An 18,788-nucleotide genomic window follows, 5' to 3' on the forward strand; every position below is an offset into this window, starting at 1 on the left:
ACTGTAATGTGAATTATGTTAACTACATTTCCAACAGTAATAAAATAAAAGAATCAGTAAAGTATGTTTGTTATTCTAATATTCAGGCATTATATACAGTGTTATCACTAAAAGCAGTAAAACCATAACTTAGTGTTTACTGCAGCAGAGTAGTTAGGTTTTCCCCATTAACATTTATTTCATATGTAACATTCATTTACAAAGTTCATAGCTAAAGATCCATGAAGTACTATAACCTTCCTGATGGTAACAATTATTTTTTTCAAATGCTGAATGCAAGACTCTACAACAAAGGCAATGGTTTTTTATTCATGTTGGTAGCCTAAACTTTTTCTGAGTGGTACTAGGTATGACATTGTGGTGCTTATTGTGTCTACATGTAGAAAAGTCTGTTCCCAAGCCATACAGGCACCACCACAACGCATGACAAGCTAACAACTGCATGTAGTTTCCAAGGAGTTTTGGGAAAAGAAGCCTGGAATACAACTATCTATGTATGCAATAATAGGTATTTGGTCCCTTGGATTACGACTGATATTATCTAAAGCAGTGCTTTCCATTAGAAATATGTGAGACACATATGTAACTTACGAGTTTCTAGTAACCACATTAGAAGGTAAAATAAAAATGGTGAAAATCGTTATGTATTAATTATTACATTTTAAGATAATGTTTTTATGTAACCCAACACATCCAAAATATTAGTTTAACATGCAAGCAAAAAAGTTTTTTAAGCTGTCTCACCTTCTTTTTCACACTAAGTTTCTAAAATCCAGTATCTATTTTATACTTATAGCACATCTCCACTTGGACTAGCCACGTTTTAAGTGCCTAAGCCACTGGTGGCGAGTGGCTACTATACAGGCAGAATAGTTCTCGAGGAATGTGTACATCTACTAGAGTATGTAGAAGAATATTCAGCTGGCAGTTACAAAAGCTGATTAGGAGTGAGAAGAAATTCCTCACTTCTTTCAGTATTGAGTGGATAGTCACAGCCCAAAACCAACATACACCTATGATGATGTCTCTGTGGACATTATAGAATAGCAAAGAGTTACAAAGAAATGCTATACATTCCCTGAAGAATGGCAGATATCATAGGCAGATGAACACCATATACGCTAGCTCCCCCTCATCCTCGATTTGTTGCTTTCTGCAGTTTCAGCTGCCCCCAGGCTACTGTCGTCCAAAAGCAGATGATCCTCCTGACATATGGTCAGAAGGTCAGAAGTAGCCAAAGGCTCCATCACAGTGCTGACATCATTCGCCTCACTTCCTCTCGTCACACAGGTATTTTATCATCTCACATCATCACAAGAAGGGTGAGTACAGTACAATAAGGTATTGTGAGAGATAGAAGGACCATATTCACATAACCTTAATTACAATATGTTGTTATATTTTATTAGTTATTATTGTTATTAATCTTTTACTGTGCCTAATTTAGAAATTAAACTTTATCAGAGGTATGTATGTATAGGAAAAAACAGTATAACCAGGGTTCAGTACTATCCACAGTATAAAGCATCCAGTGGAGGCCTTGGAACACATCCCCTGCAGATAGGAAGGGACTACTTACTATATACTATAGAAGTTCTTTGCTGAAAAAAGGAATTCTTATTCAAAAATCACAGGGGGAAGAAATATATGCTGCATGAAGTAGCAACACAACTTTGAAAGTTTGGAGCATCACAAAGCATAAGGATTTGGTAATCATCTTAGAGACAGTCTATCCTATCATTTTTAAAATGTAGGTATGTGTGTGTCTTCAGAGGATTATAATGGACTTATGGGCAACATTGTAATTTAAAAGAGCAGGGTCTTTTTATATTCCTATGCCATGGCAATAAACTTTGTGAATTAACTCTTTTAAGTAATTATTTATACAATATAAAAACAAAATGGTGCCCTAAATGGCATCCTTAGAGGCTGAAAATGCATATAATCCATCTCTTTAAATAGAAAGCTTATTATCACTGGCAGAGAATGACTTAAGCTCTAGGAAGAATCTTTAATACGCTCTCAATAAGATTTATTGAAGGCTGACTCAGTGGGGGAGGAGGGCAAAAGAACCCTCTATTACTGTTAGTATTTAAAAAAAACAATGAAATATTAAGATTCTTGTTGAAATTTTGCTTTCCTGCATCCAAATCTATCTTAATACAAATTTCTGACTACCTTTTGTATATAGGATTAAAATGGATTCAATTTTTAAATAAGGAAAGTGTGATTTTAACAGATGAATATGTACATTTTTAATAACACCAAGATATCATTTCAAATGAAAATAGCTAATGTAGAAAATCTGATGAACTGGATCATTTATATCCTTCTAAGAGAATATAATGCAATAATATAAAAATACTATACATTATACACTCCATTAACTCTGAGAACCATAAATACCACTAAATTTTTAAAACATGAGAAGCTTTTAAAAGGTGCAAATGAAACACAACGTAGATCATTTGAATTAACTTCTCTATATTTTATCACCCCAAATAATTTAACTAATGGGAATTTTTTCAACCAAAAAAACTGCATGTCAAAGAAAAAGTCATTAAACAAATAATGTTTCTGTTAATGCCAGAAAGTCTATACAAGTTGTCTTTCGTTGTAGACAAAGTATCAGTAAGAGTACTTAAGACTGCACTTCTCAAAGGAGGAGCGAATTAGAAAACACAAGGTGCACTTTAGGACTGTTACCATTGTGTGCTCACATAATACACATAGATGAGGGAAGTACCTGCTCTTCACAGGGTACGAAAGCAAGAAGCTTGGGTGTTTTTGCTCTATTTCTACCACCTAACATACTAAGTATTTGCAACATATATGCAGAATAAATGAACGAGATAAGAGAACTAAGATAATGACAGTTATAGGTTCACAGACTCTGATCCCAGAGAAGATCCTAGTCCTATTCTTTATAGATGATGACATCGATGGTGTGAAATCAGTTTTCTATCCAAAGTCAGAGTTTCCTGACTAAACCATTTATTGATTTGGTAGGTTTTAAAGTCAACTGCTACTGCTTTGTGGACAGATTTGAGACTATTCATTGTGAAATTTTAATCCTTGGCTGGATCTACTTTGTGAGTCAGCACATACTGAACTGCAAACTTCCACTGCATGAGATGGGGGGTACTGAGAAGGCCAAGTAAAGTCAATAAAAATATAATCTGAGAAAATTTTGTAACAAAATACAGTTAACTCTGAAATTAAAGTTTCATTTGTTTCATTATTTTGTCATTCATTATTTTGAATTAAAACTGTACTTCAACCTCTCCATTTCTGTGATAATGGATGATTAGTAAATCAGGACTAGATTTATGAACTATTTCCTGCCTTACTTTTTGACTATATGATCTTTTAAAAAGTCTACTATATACCCAGATTATGTTTTCTAAATATTCTTTCCTGCTAAAAGGGATCAGAGCTCTTTACAGAGATGGCCAATTCTCAGCCTTGGCCAGGAAATGTACAGGTAATCCCAGAACATGTTCTCCTCCCAGAAATGAAAGATCACTAGGGTTGTATCAAAAGGACTGAAGAGGCTTCCAGTAGGCAAAGATGGGATCATCTGAACGTAAGAATATCAATGGTAATGGACTGATTCATTAAAGAATGTCCATAAACTCATAATGATATTTAAAAATGAACTCATTTGTCACTTTCAAAGGATACTAAGGGAACCACCTCATTATTTTGGTAACTAGTTAGTCTTGATTGTCTTTCCTATAAGAATTGTACTTCAGGGGCACCTGAGTGGCTCAGTCAGTTGAGCATCTGCCTTTGGCTCAAGTCATGATCCTGGGGGTCCTGGAATTGAGCCCCATTTCAGGTTCCTTGCTCTGTGGGGAGCCTGCCTCTCCCTCTGCCACCCTCTCTCTCTCTCTCTCTCATGAATAAATAAAATCTTAAAAAAAAAAAGAATTGTACTTCAACCAAATAGCTGATAAAGTAGAAGTTTCTCAGCTAATAAATGAAGAAAAAATATTGAAATATCACTGGTTTGCAACATCCAATGAAATAAAGGATCTAAGCAATGCTCGTCTATGGATGTTAATATGAGTAGAAGACCCAGACATATTAATTGCCTCCCAATCAATAGAGGGCGTCTGGGTGGTTCAGTTGGTTAAGCATAGGATTTTTGGTTTTGGCTCAGGTCATGATCTTGTGATCGTGAGATAGAGCCCCATGTCAGACTCTACACTCAGGGCAGAGTCTGCATCATATTCTCTCCCTCCCCCGACTAATGCCCTCTCTTGCTCTCTCTAAAAGAAAAAAAAAAAACAAAACTTTAAGTGCCTCCTAATAAAAGTATACAATATTTCCTAAGACATGTTGTTAATAACTAACCAACGAACCTAAATCTGAGCCAAAAATAGAAGAATAAAAGACAATTCAAAGATGCAAGCAACAAAATCCAGACTATGGAAAACTCTTAGGGTAGATAATCCAATTTCTTCAATGAATTGTGTGTGAGAGTGAGCGAGAGAGCAAGAGAGAGAGAGAGAGAGAGAGAGCAAGCACACGAGAGTGCTAGAGTACTCCAACAGATTTAGAGATTTAAGAGACCAAATCAATTAACTGCAATTATTTCAAAATCCTGATTCAAAACCTGCTTTAAAAATTACAAGACTGGGAAATTGAACACTGAATTTTGGATGATATATCGACTATACATACGACTATAAATTTTTCTAAAGTATGATAATTGTTAATATTTACAAATAAAATCATATAGTCTACAGGATTTGCTTCAAAATAATTCTATGGTGGGGGCAATGTTTGAGGGCAGAGATAAGTTTATTTCTACCCTTCCCTTTATAGATTATCTTTAAACTTTTCCCCTCTAAAAGTGAAAATAAAATACGAGTACAAAAAACTAAGTGCCTGCTTTCCTACCTTTAACACAGACATAATATTTCACTCACAGCTTCCTCACAAACGTATCATAAGAATAAAGGAGTTCTTTGAAAGGTGTTTGGTCTAAAATCTTATTAATTAGGAATGAAAACAAAATGTTGTTGGCTAAAAACAAGTCTTAGACCTTATATACACTCTAATGACAAATAAAGTATACTTTCACAATCATATGGCAAGGACTGTTTGAATACATAAACCATAACCATAAATTAAACCAAGCATTATGAAGAATTAGTGTGATATAATTATTTTCAATTTATGTCAATTAAATCAGATGTAAACTCCTAAAGGAAGAGGCTTGTTTAAATAATTATTTTTGCTACATTTAATAAAGGACAATCTAAATCATTGACAGGATTGAGACATTAAAGGACTAATCAGAAAAAGAAAATCTCATGTGCTTCATAATAATCTTGCTTGCTAGCGTTCACAACAAACATAATGGTTCAAAGCAATTTCAAGACAATTTAACAAAGTTCTATCACACCAAGTAGTGATATTGATTTAATACAAATTTTATTATTCATTAAATTGAAGTGATGTATAGTATTTAAATCAAGAAAAGACTTTTGATCGCAAAGACTCACACCACTTTTCCATTCCACTCCCCACCCCACTGGCAATGGATAAAACCTTTGCTAATAAAATGTTTTTTACAATGTATAGAGGATTCAGTGGCGCTGTTAAGTACCTCTGATTGGGAATGTCTTGCTCAGCAACATTAATAGGGAAGTTTTTTGAAGTTGAAGCAATCACTTTGAAGTAAACCATCCTTTCAAATTTGGATTGAAAAGAGGAGGGGAATAGCTTAGCCTTTTCTTTCCTTAATATGACTATTTCCACAGATGGCTCCCTATGAAAATTAATAAACTGACTTAGCTTTAAAGGAAATGCTATCTAGGAGAACAAAAATTATAGTTAGAGAATAGATCCTGTGATCAAAATAACAGACCTATTATTTATATACCTCAGCAAATGCAAAATTTATGTTTCTACATAATTTTTAAAGTGGCATTAAACAAAATTATCTTCTAAATCATGAGAGAAGACAACAAAAAGAAAAGAACTCTGATTTGTATTTAATATGTAACTTTATTATGCATTAAAATATCTTAGAGACCTAGCATTGAAAGTATACTAAAAACCGAAACAAAAGCTCTATTTTTAAAATTTTTATTTGGTGCTTATCTGCCCTACATATCAGAAAATACCGAGCTGGCATTTATCAAAGATCTTGTTTACTTAAGAATATACTAATAGCATGTATCCCTTGGAAATTTCCATAATAAGCCAAATAATTAAAGCACCTAACTTATATTTAAAAATCAAGTAATTTAAAACACTGAATAAATAAAAATCTATGAGTTTATCATTAATACCAGGGGAACGCAACAGACACAACACTCATTTACTTCCTCTGGAGGGAGTAATACTGCTCCAATACATACTGCCAATATCAATACAAGACCAGTAAGTAATACCAACTTTTCACTCTGAAAACTGGTAATTAAAACACTAATGTTTCATCCTATCTTTTCAGGAGGGACTGGGATTCATTCATTCCTACTTGATGAGAAAAAGTCCTTCTTTACAAAGGAATGCCAGCTAATACAAGTAAAATGAAGGACATTATGAGAACCACATATGCAATCTCCAGTGTAATAACCAATTCAGACAAGGGCAATCAGGTCACTAAAACCATTATGTGAAAGACTACTGGACAACAAGGATATTCACACAGTGTCAAACTATCACCTCATTGACTACTTGCTAACAGTAAAGAAGAAAACTTACTTTTATGTTGGAGGGAGCTAGTGGTCACCATCTTAACCAAGTCATTAAACATGACATTGCCAATAATGAGACAACCTGACATCATGTGCTTCTAAACAGAATGCCCTATAAAGGTATCTGTCATTATGCATGAAACATTCTTATAAATAATGTTTAGAATGAATCCAATCAAGCCTCTAGACCTAATTTAAAGTTTAGAAGAATGCATAATCCTTGAACATTCCTAGATTGAAAGCAAAAGCTAAAAGGACATTTTAGGGAAAATGGGGGAAATGCAAATATGGACTGGACTATTAAATGATATGAGAGAATAATTTTGTTCATTTGGTTAGACATGATAATGGTATTATAATTTCATTTACTCATAAACACACACACACTTTTGTTTTAGATGCTCCTATTTTTTAAGAGTTGCATGTTGAAGTATTCGGGGATAAAGTGCCAATGTTAGAGACATATGTTCAAACAGGTCAGCAAAATATATAGATAAGAGACTTTACAGACTCACAACTATAGGATAAATAAGGTCTGGAGATGACTACAGTTGATAACACTGCTGTATAATTGAAATTTGTTCTTACAGAAAAGCTTAAAAAACCCTATAATCCAATAATGACTGTAGTAATGATTACACAATCTTATTTGTCAAAATTATCAAATTGAACACTTACAGTTGGTGAACTGTATTTTATGTAAGTTATACCATCACAAAGCAAATTAAAAACTAAATACAAAGAGCTTTAACTCCCCCCACGAAGAATAGAGATAAAGCCAACTGGACAGCAACAGTTAACTGCTAAATGCAGGTGGTGTGCAAATGTCACTTCTCCATAAATATGAATCATTGTCTGAGTTGAGAGAAAATAGGTAAAAGTTACTTTAATAGAAGATATTAGGACACAGGAGCCAGGCTTTCAGAAATAACAAATAGACTTCTTGACTGACTGTAGTCCTATTTAAATAAAGAAACCAGGCTGTTTACTGCTAAAGGGAAGTTTTCATGTGAATGAAAGGTTCAAGGGAAACCCAAGGGAGAAGTAGGAACTGCCAATAGGAAAGCTGCTACAGAGAGGCGGCAGGGATTAGCACTGCAGAAAATGAAGACAGTGACATCACAACACTTTGTTATCAGCTCAGTCATTGAGATTGGCACCTAAATTACATTAATCTTCTCAACCTAACCCTTACTTCTGGCTTAATCTTAAAATTCTCTTTTGTACTTGAGACAAAAGTCAGGCACAATGACAGTTTATGTCATCAGTCCTCGGGATCAAACAGAGCCCACACTATCCCCAAGTCGAAGGTCGAGTCTCTACGTATCACTAGATTCATCATTTTCCTGTGAATCTGTAATGGTCAACTGTGAAACCACCAGTGGGATTTCTAAGTATGGTGATTTCAGTCACTGTAATAATGGAGCTGATTGACTACAGAATTGCATCAGTCACCAAGCCACCAGCTTTTATCACCACAAGGAAAAGTGAGTCAATTGGAAAAAAAGTCAATTCAGCAGGGCCATGTAAACACTAACCACTTTTCTGGAATTACACCCTTGTCACTAGACAAGAAATACAGATACCCTGGTTACAGTAACAGAGGGGTTCCACTATAACTGCCCTCTTAACATTAAATGGTAAAGATGCAACACATGTCTAAGCCACTGCTTGGAGGTAGAAAGTGTGGCTTCAGGCTCAGAACCCTATTTCAGAGCTACTTCTTTGAAAACTTATTCAGAGTGGGTATGGAGATAGGAAAAAGTCTAATTTTGTCTTCCAAATCTAGTCTAGCAGTATGTCTGTGAGGAAATAGAAAAACAGAGAGCCATATAATTTTACTTACTAGCTAGACAAGTTCTATCTGATCTGTGAGTCTGTTTCTTCACTTATAAAACAGAAATAACATACCTATAAAACAGGGCTGACTTACTCGCTCTGTCTGCCATAAAGGACTTGATACGGTAAAAATGAATACCTTGAAAACTGTTTTCAAATAAAACAAGTAAATTTTAAAATAACATTTGTCTGGATTATATTTTAATTTCTTTTATGACTATTCATATTCCATTGTACAACACATAAGAGAAAAATTGGTAGATTTCCATTTTTACTACCTAGGTACCTAGTAAAATTAGGTTACACAAAATCCTCTATGCAGAACTCTTGTCAAAAACATTTACCTGAATCTACTGAAACAATTAGTCAAAAACAGAAGTGGGGACTGGCATGGATTTTTCCAAAATGTCAATATAATAAAAGATAAAAAAAGAAAAAGTAGTGAGTGATGGGTCCAATTTAGGTAAAAAGAAAACAATCAAAGGACATGGTGACTAGTTGCAATTTGTGATCCCTGATGGGGATCTTGGATCAAACAAAATATAAAAATCAGGGAGAACATTTTAGGGACAATTGGGATGATTTGCTCTCTATATTAGATATTATTTTATCAACAATATTATGGTTAAGAAGAAAATGTCCTATTTTTTAGGAGAAACATGATGAAATATTTTAGGGAAGAAATGTTATGCTGTTTGTCACTTACTTTCAAATGGTTCTGAAAAAATTCTCAAACTATGCAAAGAGAAAGGAAATATAAGAAAATACTAACAAGAGCTAAAGAATCCAGGTGAAGAGTATACAGGTATTCATTATTCTATTCTTTCCATTTTTCTGCCCATCTAAACTTTCAAAAGGCTAGGATGGGGAAAAGTGGACACTGCATAAACAAAGCATTGCACGTAATGAAAAAATATATCAATTTTCCAATAATAAACAACATACTTTCATAAATCTAATTATCTAAACCCAAATAAATTCACCATGTTATATAATATTGAGGTTTATTGTTTAAGAGCAACACTAATTTTTCTAACACACAAAATGGATAAATTAAGTGGACTTAATTTAGAAGGTCTCATTGAAGGATTTCCTTTAAGAAAAAGCAGTATAATTTCTAAAAGCAGGATAGAAACAGACCAAATGTTATTGGAAAAGATCAGAGAAATTAACTTAAATCCTTATAGATAAGCAAACCAGCATCCACCTGTTTTCCAGGACATACAACTTTTTTTCAAAAGATAACTTAAAGTTAAGTAGAACATGTACAGTTAACAGATGTGATGGCTCATACTTTACCACAGACTTCATTTCAACCACTCCAAAAGCAAGCAAAGTAAAACAACTAGAAACAAGTACATTCTATGGACAGGAAATATGATAGAAATGCTCTAGAAATGCCATGAGAGTACTCTAGAGTAGGAATGCCAAAAAGAGGGGGAATCCTCTAATAAACACTAGGCTTGGACAACATACAAAGATAAATTTAAGATGATAAGTGCATGAGTGTGTATGCATGTGTGTGGGGTGTATGTGTATGTGCAAGTGCATGTGTGTGTATGTGTGCTTGGTGGAGGCTGATCAGGCTTTCCTATTCTGACCCAAGATTGGACAACTGTCCAACAGTCCCATAAGAAATCAGGGAGTATTCTCGGGATTGTCTTTTTATGGGTTCATTTGAATATTAACTACAAAAAGCATCACTGTAACATGAGCTAGCAATTTATGTTTATATAATATCTTAGTTAAATACATTCACGAAAAATTTAAATATGTTAAATGTGGAGTTACATTCTCTGCTTTCAAACCTATTTACTGGTATAAATTTCCAATTACTATGGAAATATACCATATTTCCTTTACCAGATAAATTCTGTAATGGAAGAAAAAAGAAGATTAATTTATCATTATGAACTTATTTTTTTAAACTTTTAATTTTTATTTATGATTTTATTTATTTGAGAGAGAGAAAGAGATAGCAAGAGAGAGAGCAAAGCAGGGAGGAGAGGGAGAAGCAGACTCCACTGAGCTGAGCAGGGAGCCCATTGTGGGCCCCAGTCCCAGGACACTGGGATCATGACCTGAGTTGAAGGCAGATGCTTAATGGACTGAGTCACCCAAGCGCCCCTGAGCTAACCTATTTTCCGAGCTAACCTATTTTCCGCAGTCTTTCCCTTCTGTCCGTAAGATGGTAACAATGTGAAATGTATAGAAAAGAACAAACTTTATAAAATGTTGTATCTGTACTTCAGAATAGCATTTTGTTTACCTTGTTAATGGCCACTACCAAAGCTGGTTCCACTTTAGCTTCAATTTCTTCCGGAGTGTAAAAACAATAGAGCTTACCCCCTCTTAAAACACAATACAACCTTCTCCAACTAATCAGGCTTTCTGCCATTTGCTGAAAAACATTCAAGAAACCATCAACCTTAATCATTATTTATCATCTTTAAATTCAACAAAACACTTCAATTATCAAAGTTATATTAGTTTAAAAAAATTTTAAACATGATAGAGTTACCCATTAATTTAATGTGCAATAAGTCAATAGTTCAAAATCAGAGTAAGTTATATCACAGAAGAAAGGTTTGGAATTCTCAAAAGCATTAAGCAAAATGGAGGTAACGATTACCACATAACTTTTACACACATAAAATCATAAATCAATGCAGTTTTAGAAAAGCTAGTCTATTCAAAATTAGTGCTTAAAATTCCACAGCAATCCATCTAATGACTCAAAAAAAAAATATAAAAATAACTCAATACTCAAAATATAATTTTCCTTTACTGTTCTCAGAACACTGGAAAATGTTGACTACCTTGTAAGAATGCAAATTTTCCTTCCTCTTAATGGAATCTTTTTAAAAAAGTTATTGATTCATTGAAGCCCATAATTAATTATTTACTGAATATAAATAACTATGGTTATAAATAAATCAGGAGTAGGTGGCACAGAGGCAGCTTTGGAAGCCCAAAGGCTCAGACTGTGCCAAAAGCCGTCTGCCAGAAAGGCCCTTCTATGAAAGGAGGGGAACAGTCCTCATCTGCTTCCACAGGAGTCCTCTGCAGCTCATTATCCTGTCACTGCTATTATGCAGCAGAGGCACCTGGAGAGGTAGCTCTTTAGCCATCAAGACCCCTCCCCTTTTGGCCTTCTCACCCCCATTCTATGTTTAACATGGAGAAAACTGTCATTTAAAAGATTTTTAAAAATACTTCTTATTATCAGAAAGCTAAACAATGCCAGTATATCAAGATCTAGATTGCAGCTATAATTGTAGGATATTTAAAGTCCTCCAACCTGCTGATTAAGAAATCCTGCAAATGCATCCTCAGCCATACAAGCTGGCTGGGCGACTAGTCGGCAGCACATGTTGCCATATAAGGGAAGCCAAAATGAAGACTCTTCTATTTAAACAAGATAGAAAAAAAATCAAGTTACAAACATGTTTATTTAAGGTCATTATACATTTTTATGTTTTTTTCTTTTGCATTTTTTTTGCTTTATGTAACAATATATGTAAAGGTTTATCCTACTCAAATACCAGCACCATAGTTAATGACATCAAATATGAGAAAGTAGACCAGGATAAGATGACATTAAACTGATAGTTTATGAAATGCTCTCACCTAGAATAGACACGGAACTTCTAGTCTCTTGATCTCTTATTTGATCTTAAATTATTTAATCAATGGAGGTAGTTCAGGGCATATAAGTAAACTCATGTAATTTAAAAAATATCTACAAATGGTTCTTGAATGTCAAATTCTACTTTTTGCTCTGATTCTCAATATTATAGCTAGCAAAGTGATTCTCTGAAATATTTCAAAATGCAAGTTTATGAAAGTATTTTCATGAAAATACTTAGGAAAGTATTTTCCTAAGCCTTTTGGCTCTTCTTCCCCTTCCATTACTGAACACTGGGTAGAGCCCACCAACATGGGCTTCTGTTGCAGGGCTTATGGGAGGAGCTGTGGTGTGCCAGAGCAAGGTGCCACAGCCAGTAGGATGAGGAGGGCGAGGAGGACAGCTGCCAGGCACCAGGTGTCAGAGCCTGAATGGGCTGAGGAAGATGGAAGACATGGAGCTGAGCCCCGGGGGAATTTCTCCTCAGAGGGTATCATGGTGCAGGGAGTCGAGGTCCAAGCAGAGTGAGGAGAGTGTCTACATGGTGTGGCTACCCAATGTAAGTTATCAGAACCCAAAGAGTAAGGACAGTATACACATTTGGCAGGTGACTCTGCCATGGAAGTCAGAGTCCAAGAGCAGTGAAACATAACCCATATATTCAGTGTCCCAGAACAGTGTATCAGAGCCCAGTTAAAAGGGCATCTGAGAACAGGCACTAGGCATGGGGTGTCAGGGCACAGCAGGCTGAGGAGAGTGTCCACATGGGGTAAGGGAAAGGGCAGCCAGGCATAGGAACTTAAAGCCTGAGGAGAGCAGGCCTATGTGGGCTGTGTGAGCTTCAGCAAGGTAAGGAGCATCCACATGGGGCAAGAGACAGCCTAGAAATAGGAGTCAGAGATCCATCAGAGAGAAGAGAGCATCCATATGGGGAGATAGAAGAATGGTTGCTTTTAGGAAGACAGATCAAAGAATATGTGTTAAAAGTAATAGAAGACAGCTTTCTCTCTGTCAGGTAAAAGGAGTTACAAATGTGTAGAATGAAATCTGCACTGTTGGGATTGGAACTGGGTGCACCGGTGTGGACTCATGGTTTCCAGCCTATAGAGATTAAGAAATACAAGACAACACATGTGCCTATGTGCAGCTGTGTCCACTGAGAGGGCTCAGGGAAAACAACACCCTGATTATATCCCACTAACAGCAGTGAGTGTACCTAGAGCCCAGATCATATCTTCTAAATATTATTACCATTAAAAATAACCAGCATTCCTTGGAGAAATGACTGGCTCCAAGGCTGGGGCAAGCAAAGTACCTGATAAGTCTGAAATATCTTGTTATGACATAAAGCAAGGAACTACTTGATGAATGATGAGAACATTGTCAAAAAGACAACAGAACCCATCTTGAATGTTTTCACATAGGCCAAACTGGGAACAACATGAACCTTAAAATAAGCAATGATATTAACAGATTTTGAAGCATTGAATAAATTAGGAAAACATGAGTCCATATTGATATAAATAAATCAATGAATAAGTTGAAAGACCAATAAGAAATCAACTTACATAGTTTCAAGACACTACCCTTCTCCACACAAAATATGTATTAATTACAAAGGGGAAACAAAGGAGCAAGTTTATAGTAGAGACAGTAGGCAGACACCACAGTAATCAAATGATCAAAGTGAAAATCACTAGTAATGGGATGAATCAAAATTATATGCCACTTGATAGAATGCAAGGAGAACTCTCTGCCAAAGATGCACATCTTTAATCTTATCCCAAGAAAACATCAGACAAACCCAAATTGAGGGATCTTCTGCAAAATAATTGACCATGATGTTTAAAAATGTCAAGGCTGGCACACTTGGGTGGCTCAGTGGTGGAGCATCTGCCTTTGACTCAGGCCATGATCCCGGGGTCGTGGGATCGAGTCCTGTGTTAGGCTTCCCAAGGGGAGACTGTTTCTCCCTCTGCCTATGCTCTGCCTCTCTCTGTGTGTCTCTCATGAACGAATAAATAAATCTTAATAAATAAGTAAATAAAATAAAAATGTCAAGGTTATAAATGCCAAAAAAGGACAGAAAAACCGGTCCCATTTGAAAGAAACTGAAAGTGTGATAATTAAATGCAATGCATGATTCTACACTGGATCCTTTTGTCATGAAAGACATTATTGGGACAATGAACAGTATTATTTTAATAGTCTGATGATTAAATAGTAGTAATGTATTAATTCCTGACTTGGATAGCAGTAGTGATGTAGCCAATGTTCTGTTAGTAGGAAATACATATTAATATATTTGGAGGTAATGGAGAAACATGTAAACAACTTGTTCTCATGTATTCTGGGGGAAAAAGATCTTGACATTTAACTTATAACTTTTCTGTAAGTTCTCAATTGTTTAAAAAAAGTTCTTTCAAAAAACATTAAGATATTTCTTTAATGTAGTGGGTAGGTAAGAATAGAGCCTTCAGGGATCCCTGGGTGGCGCAGCGGTTTGGCGCCTGCCTTTGGCCCAGGGCGCAATCCTGGAGACCCGGGATCGAATCCCACGTCGGGCTCCCGGTGCATGGAGCCTGCTTCTCCCTCTACCTGTGTCTCTGCCTCTCTCTCTCTCTCTCTGTGTGACTATCATAAATAACTAAAAAAAATAAAAATAAAAAAATAGAGCCTTCACATCTGCATGGAAGGAAAGTATTGCATGATTTCATGTATTAGAGTATAAATAAAAACAACATACAGCCCTTTGCCCACACTAAACCAAACAAAAATGATTTTCAAAGTTTTTACTGCATCCCTGTTGGTAGTGCCTATAAAATGGCTAACCACTGGCTGTTACTATTATTGAACAAAAAGTCTTAATAACTCTGGAAAATAAAACATTTTTAGGTAAAAATACAATTATATAATATATAGATGCCATGCCAAGGTTTGGTACATCAGTATATGAAAAAGACCAGGCAAAATGAAGTATACAAAGTAACACAATAAAGTTTTTAACAACCTGCTTGCTCATCATTCTACTATAGAATAGAGCAAAACAAATTGTCTGGAACTATTCAAATCTTTTTTATTAGTATCTTGGAAAAGCTGCTATCTTTCAGAAATAACGAGTTTGACCTGGGAGAAATAAATGCATAAATACAATACAGGCGATGATTCTAAAACACATGCATAAATAAATATATGAGAATCTCCTTTCCTAAAATAGGCAGGAAATGAAATAAAAATTCTATAAAAGCAGGCATCTGAGTAATACATCTGAAATTAACTTTATGATTTACAAATTTAAAGTTTGAAAGCAAATTTCTTTATACAGCAATCCCAGATTTATGAATGGCTTATGTTCTAAATATCTAAATAGTTATTTTTAAGTTAGGATACACTTTCTAAAAAAAATAGAATCATAAATGATGATTAGTTTTTCAGACAAGTTCATGAATTTTATCCAATCAATAATGTATTTGGAATCTAAATACCACATGTAACAATCCACATCTCTGGTAAAGTAAGTTTAGATTCCATAGCATGCAAAGTAAAGTAATTTCTTCCTGATTGTAATCCTTGAAAAAGGGTATTGGATTTAGAACTCCTTTTTCTATAGACCTCTTGCCATATTCTACAGTCATCTGTCCTTTCTGACCTAGGTCTCTTTACAGCTCAGGACCCCTGTGGACTGAAGCGTAGGGTCACGGTTGCTTCTCTTGACTTCCTACAAGAAATATGGGATCCAGGCTAGTCATTTCACCTGAGTATCAAGTCTTTGCCTTCTTAGGTAGGAGGGTTGTGAAAATCAAGTAAGATAATGTGTAAATGGTCTATCATTGTGTCTGTCACATAGTAGCTGCTTCTCATAATTTCCTATTCAGGGCAGTCTCACTCTCAAAACCACACCCTTTACATTTTCAGAGCTGTCTCTGTCCTTGTGCAACATATCTAATCAAAATACTTAATTCTGCTTTTCTAACGAAGGGCGGCATTAGGACAAGATGAAATTAAGCAGGAAGTGAAAAAGCAATTTGACTTCTCACTACTTAAAGATTTTATCTAATTCATTTGTAGTTTCAAATGGGGAACAAAATGGTGTTTAAAAATGACAGCAACAACAAAAACAAAACATAGGCAAGGGAAAGAATCCAGATAACATCTCAGTTATGTGTGAGTCAATCTCCACAACGTGGTTTCATTGTTTTATAAAAAGCATAAAAATTTCTTGGTGATAAAGATATCGTTTTAGACTTTCCTTTCAATTATCAAGAATAATAAAATTGAGTTATAAATTTTATAGACACTGACATAACTTTATTTAGATAAACCTGCTGCATTAACATAGATTTATAGTAATGAATAAACTAATGTATAAAATTTTCTTTAAATTATAATATTTCATTTTCAAAATATGAATGATTCCCAAAGTTTTAATTTACATAATTTACACTCCTAGGAATATACATATTACATAAAGAGGCACTTAGGTTACATTTCTTACATTTTTTTCTGTGGAGTCTACAAGTTCCAATGTCAACAGTTTTGTTAACTTAATGTCAACTTTAAGCACAAGTCTTTTCACAGTCTTTAATGTTAGTTTGTATTGTGTTTCTCTAAAACAGAGCCATAACACACAATTCCCATGCTGATCTGCCCATGAGCATTTTATTAAGTAAGAATCTAGTAATATCTTATAGAACACTGAAGACAACCGAGGAATCACTGCTAAAATTAATGCTTCATTTATGAATTATGTTCCTTTCCACAACTTTTCAGATGATTTGGTTGAAAGAATGGAGCCTTTCATCATCAATTCCATTATTCACACATCAATAGTATTTTGAGTCTTTAGGTGCTTTAGCAGTCATCATCCCTGACCAGAAAGCATAGCAGAAAGAGCACAGCCTGTCCCGGATTATTTAAAGTCTGACTCACCCACTTGCTAGCTACATGATCTAGCATGTTATGTTCTCTAGGCTGCAATTCACCCATCTGTAAAATGTAAATGACAATACAATGAGGAACTTGTGAAGGTCACAGAGCGGGCCAGTGGTAGAACTAGAATATGAGTCCAAGGCGGAGAGCTCCACAGTCCACACTATTAATCACTTAATTGTAATGCTTCTTTATAGATACATCTCACAGATTCTAGGAATGAACACTGCTGAAAATGTTTTTTTTATTCATTTACATTTTATTGTGGTAAGAACACCTAACAGGAGGCCTATCCTCTTATTAAGTGCATAATACAGTACTGTTGACAATAGGCAATGCATTATATAGCAGATCTCCAGAACTTATCCACATTACATACCTGAAATTTTATACCTGTTAATTAGCAACTCCTTCTTTCCCCTAGTAACTGACATTCTATTCTTTGTCTCTATGAATTTGACTACTTTAGATACCTCATATCAGTGGAATCCTGCAGTATTTGTCCTGTGACTGGCTACTGTAGTTAGCATGTCTTTAAGGTGCATTCATGTTGTCACATACTGCAGAATTTTTTTAAAGACTAAACAATATTTCACAGAACAGTGTCTGACACATATTTTTTTGTGTGTTCCAGTAAAATTTATTTACAAAAATAGGCTGCAGGATAGATTGGGTCAAAGGATTGTAATTTGCCAACCACTGTCTTTGTCCTTGATGACACTTAGTAAATGACCTGGCTGCCTGAGGGAACTATGGTCCATTCTGCTCCTCTGTGATATGGAAACCTCTAAGTCTGGTGCTTTGCTGAGTTGTACATGGGTGCAGAACAGGACACTATGTATGGGAATTTCTGACCAAGTAGTGGATGCAGAGGGCCAGAATGTGAGGGCCATAACTGGAATACATAGAGCCTCCTTCTTTATAAGAAACATCAATAGATTTATTCCAGATCAGGCCCAACCCTCCTACCCCATACACACATGGTCCCTGGGTGGGCACTATCCTTACTGGACCCTTAGAAGCCTTATGCTGTGACCTGACCACCACCTCCTCCCTGGTGATGGCCCAATTGTAGCTCTTCGGCAAGTCGGACATATGATGACAATGTTGATAATTCTAGAGAATTGACACATATGAAATGACCATAAACTCCATCTGCTAGATTTTCTCATAAAATTGATAATGCTAATACAATTACAGACTTTAAGTTTTGGTGATGCAGGGCTAAATTGTTCAGACCAATCTTCCCACTGAAAACTACTGAAAATGCTGAATCAAATAGATTTAAAAATTCTTCCCAGAACAACAAAGAGGTAATAAGACCATAAGAAATTACCACAACAAATCTGATACATGAGACCCAGTGAGTTAAGTGAGCATAGAAGTTGTGTTTGTGCTGAGAGCATTTACCCATTTCAGCAAGTCTGAATTTATGATTTAATGATCCTACAAGATGAGGAAGCAGAACAGAAGTCAAAGTCTAGGGTCTGAACAGTAAAAGTAGTTTAATGGGAGATCCTCCTCATGCTAGGCTGATACCCGGAGGAACTGCCAATAGGGTAGTGGTGAAACAGAAATAATCCAAGCCCAGGATTCTCACTGCCTAGAGATGTGGGATAGGAGGAATCCAGAGAGACTCAGACATGATCTTTGAAAATGGGCCTAGACTAATAGTC

General features: G+C 35.4%; 1 protein-coding gene and 1 long non-coding RNA gene across 10 annotated transcripts in view; one reads left to right on the forward strand and one right to left on the reverse strand.

Annotated features, from left to right (window-relative positions):
- RTKN2 (rhotekin 2) overlaps nt 1–18,788 on the reverse strand; it is a 79,650-nt gene that overhangs the window by 17,177 nt on the left and 43,685 nt on the right. For all 9 annotated transcript variants that reach the window (XR_013377728.1, XR_013377727.1, XM_077894656.1 and 6 more), the window contains exons 8-9: nt 11,857–11,963; nt 10,825–10,956 (exon numbers count right to left, since the gene is read on the reverse strand). Coding sequence is in view for 7 of the 9 variants with exons in the window: in XM_077894656.1 (XP_077750782.1) it covers nt 10,825–10,956; nt 11,857–11,963 (239 nt within the window). In the remaining 2 variants the exon portion in view is untranslated. The remainder of the gene's footprint in view (nt 1–10,824; nt 10,957–11,856; nt 11,964–18,788) is intronic.
- The window catches only part of LOC144312237 (uncharacterized), a 47,272-nt gene continuing 29,647 nt past the window's right edge, over nt 1,164–18,788 (forward strand). The window contains exon 1 of the long non-coding RNA XR_013377732.1: nt 1,164–1,322. This is a non-coding gene — a long non-coding RNA (uncharacterized LOC144312237). The remainder of the gene's footprint in view (nt 1,323–18,788) is intronic.

This window comes from Canis aureus, chromosome 4 (genome assembly GCF_053574225.1).
Source record: "Canis aureus isolate CA01 chromosome 4, VMU_Caureus_v.1.0, whole genome shotgun sequence".
In the NCBI taxonomy this organism is placed as follows: domain Eukaryota; kingdom Metazoa; phylum Chordata; class Mammalia; order Carnivora; family Canidae; genus Canis; species Canis aureus.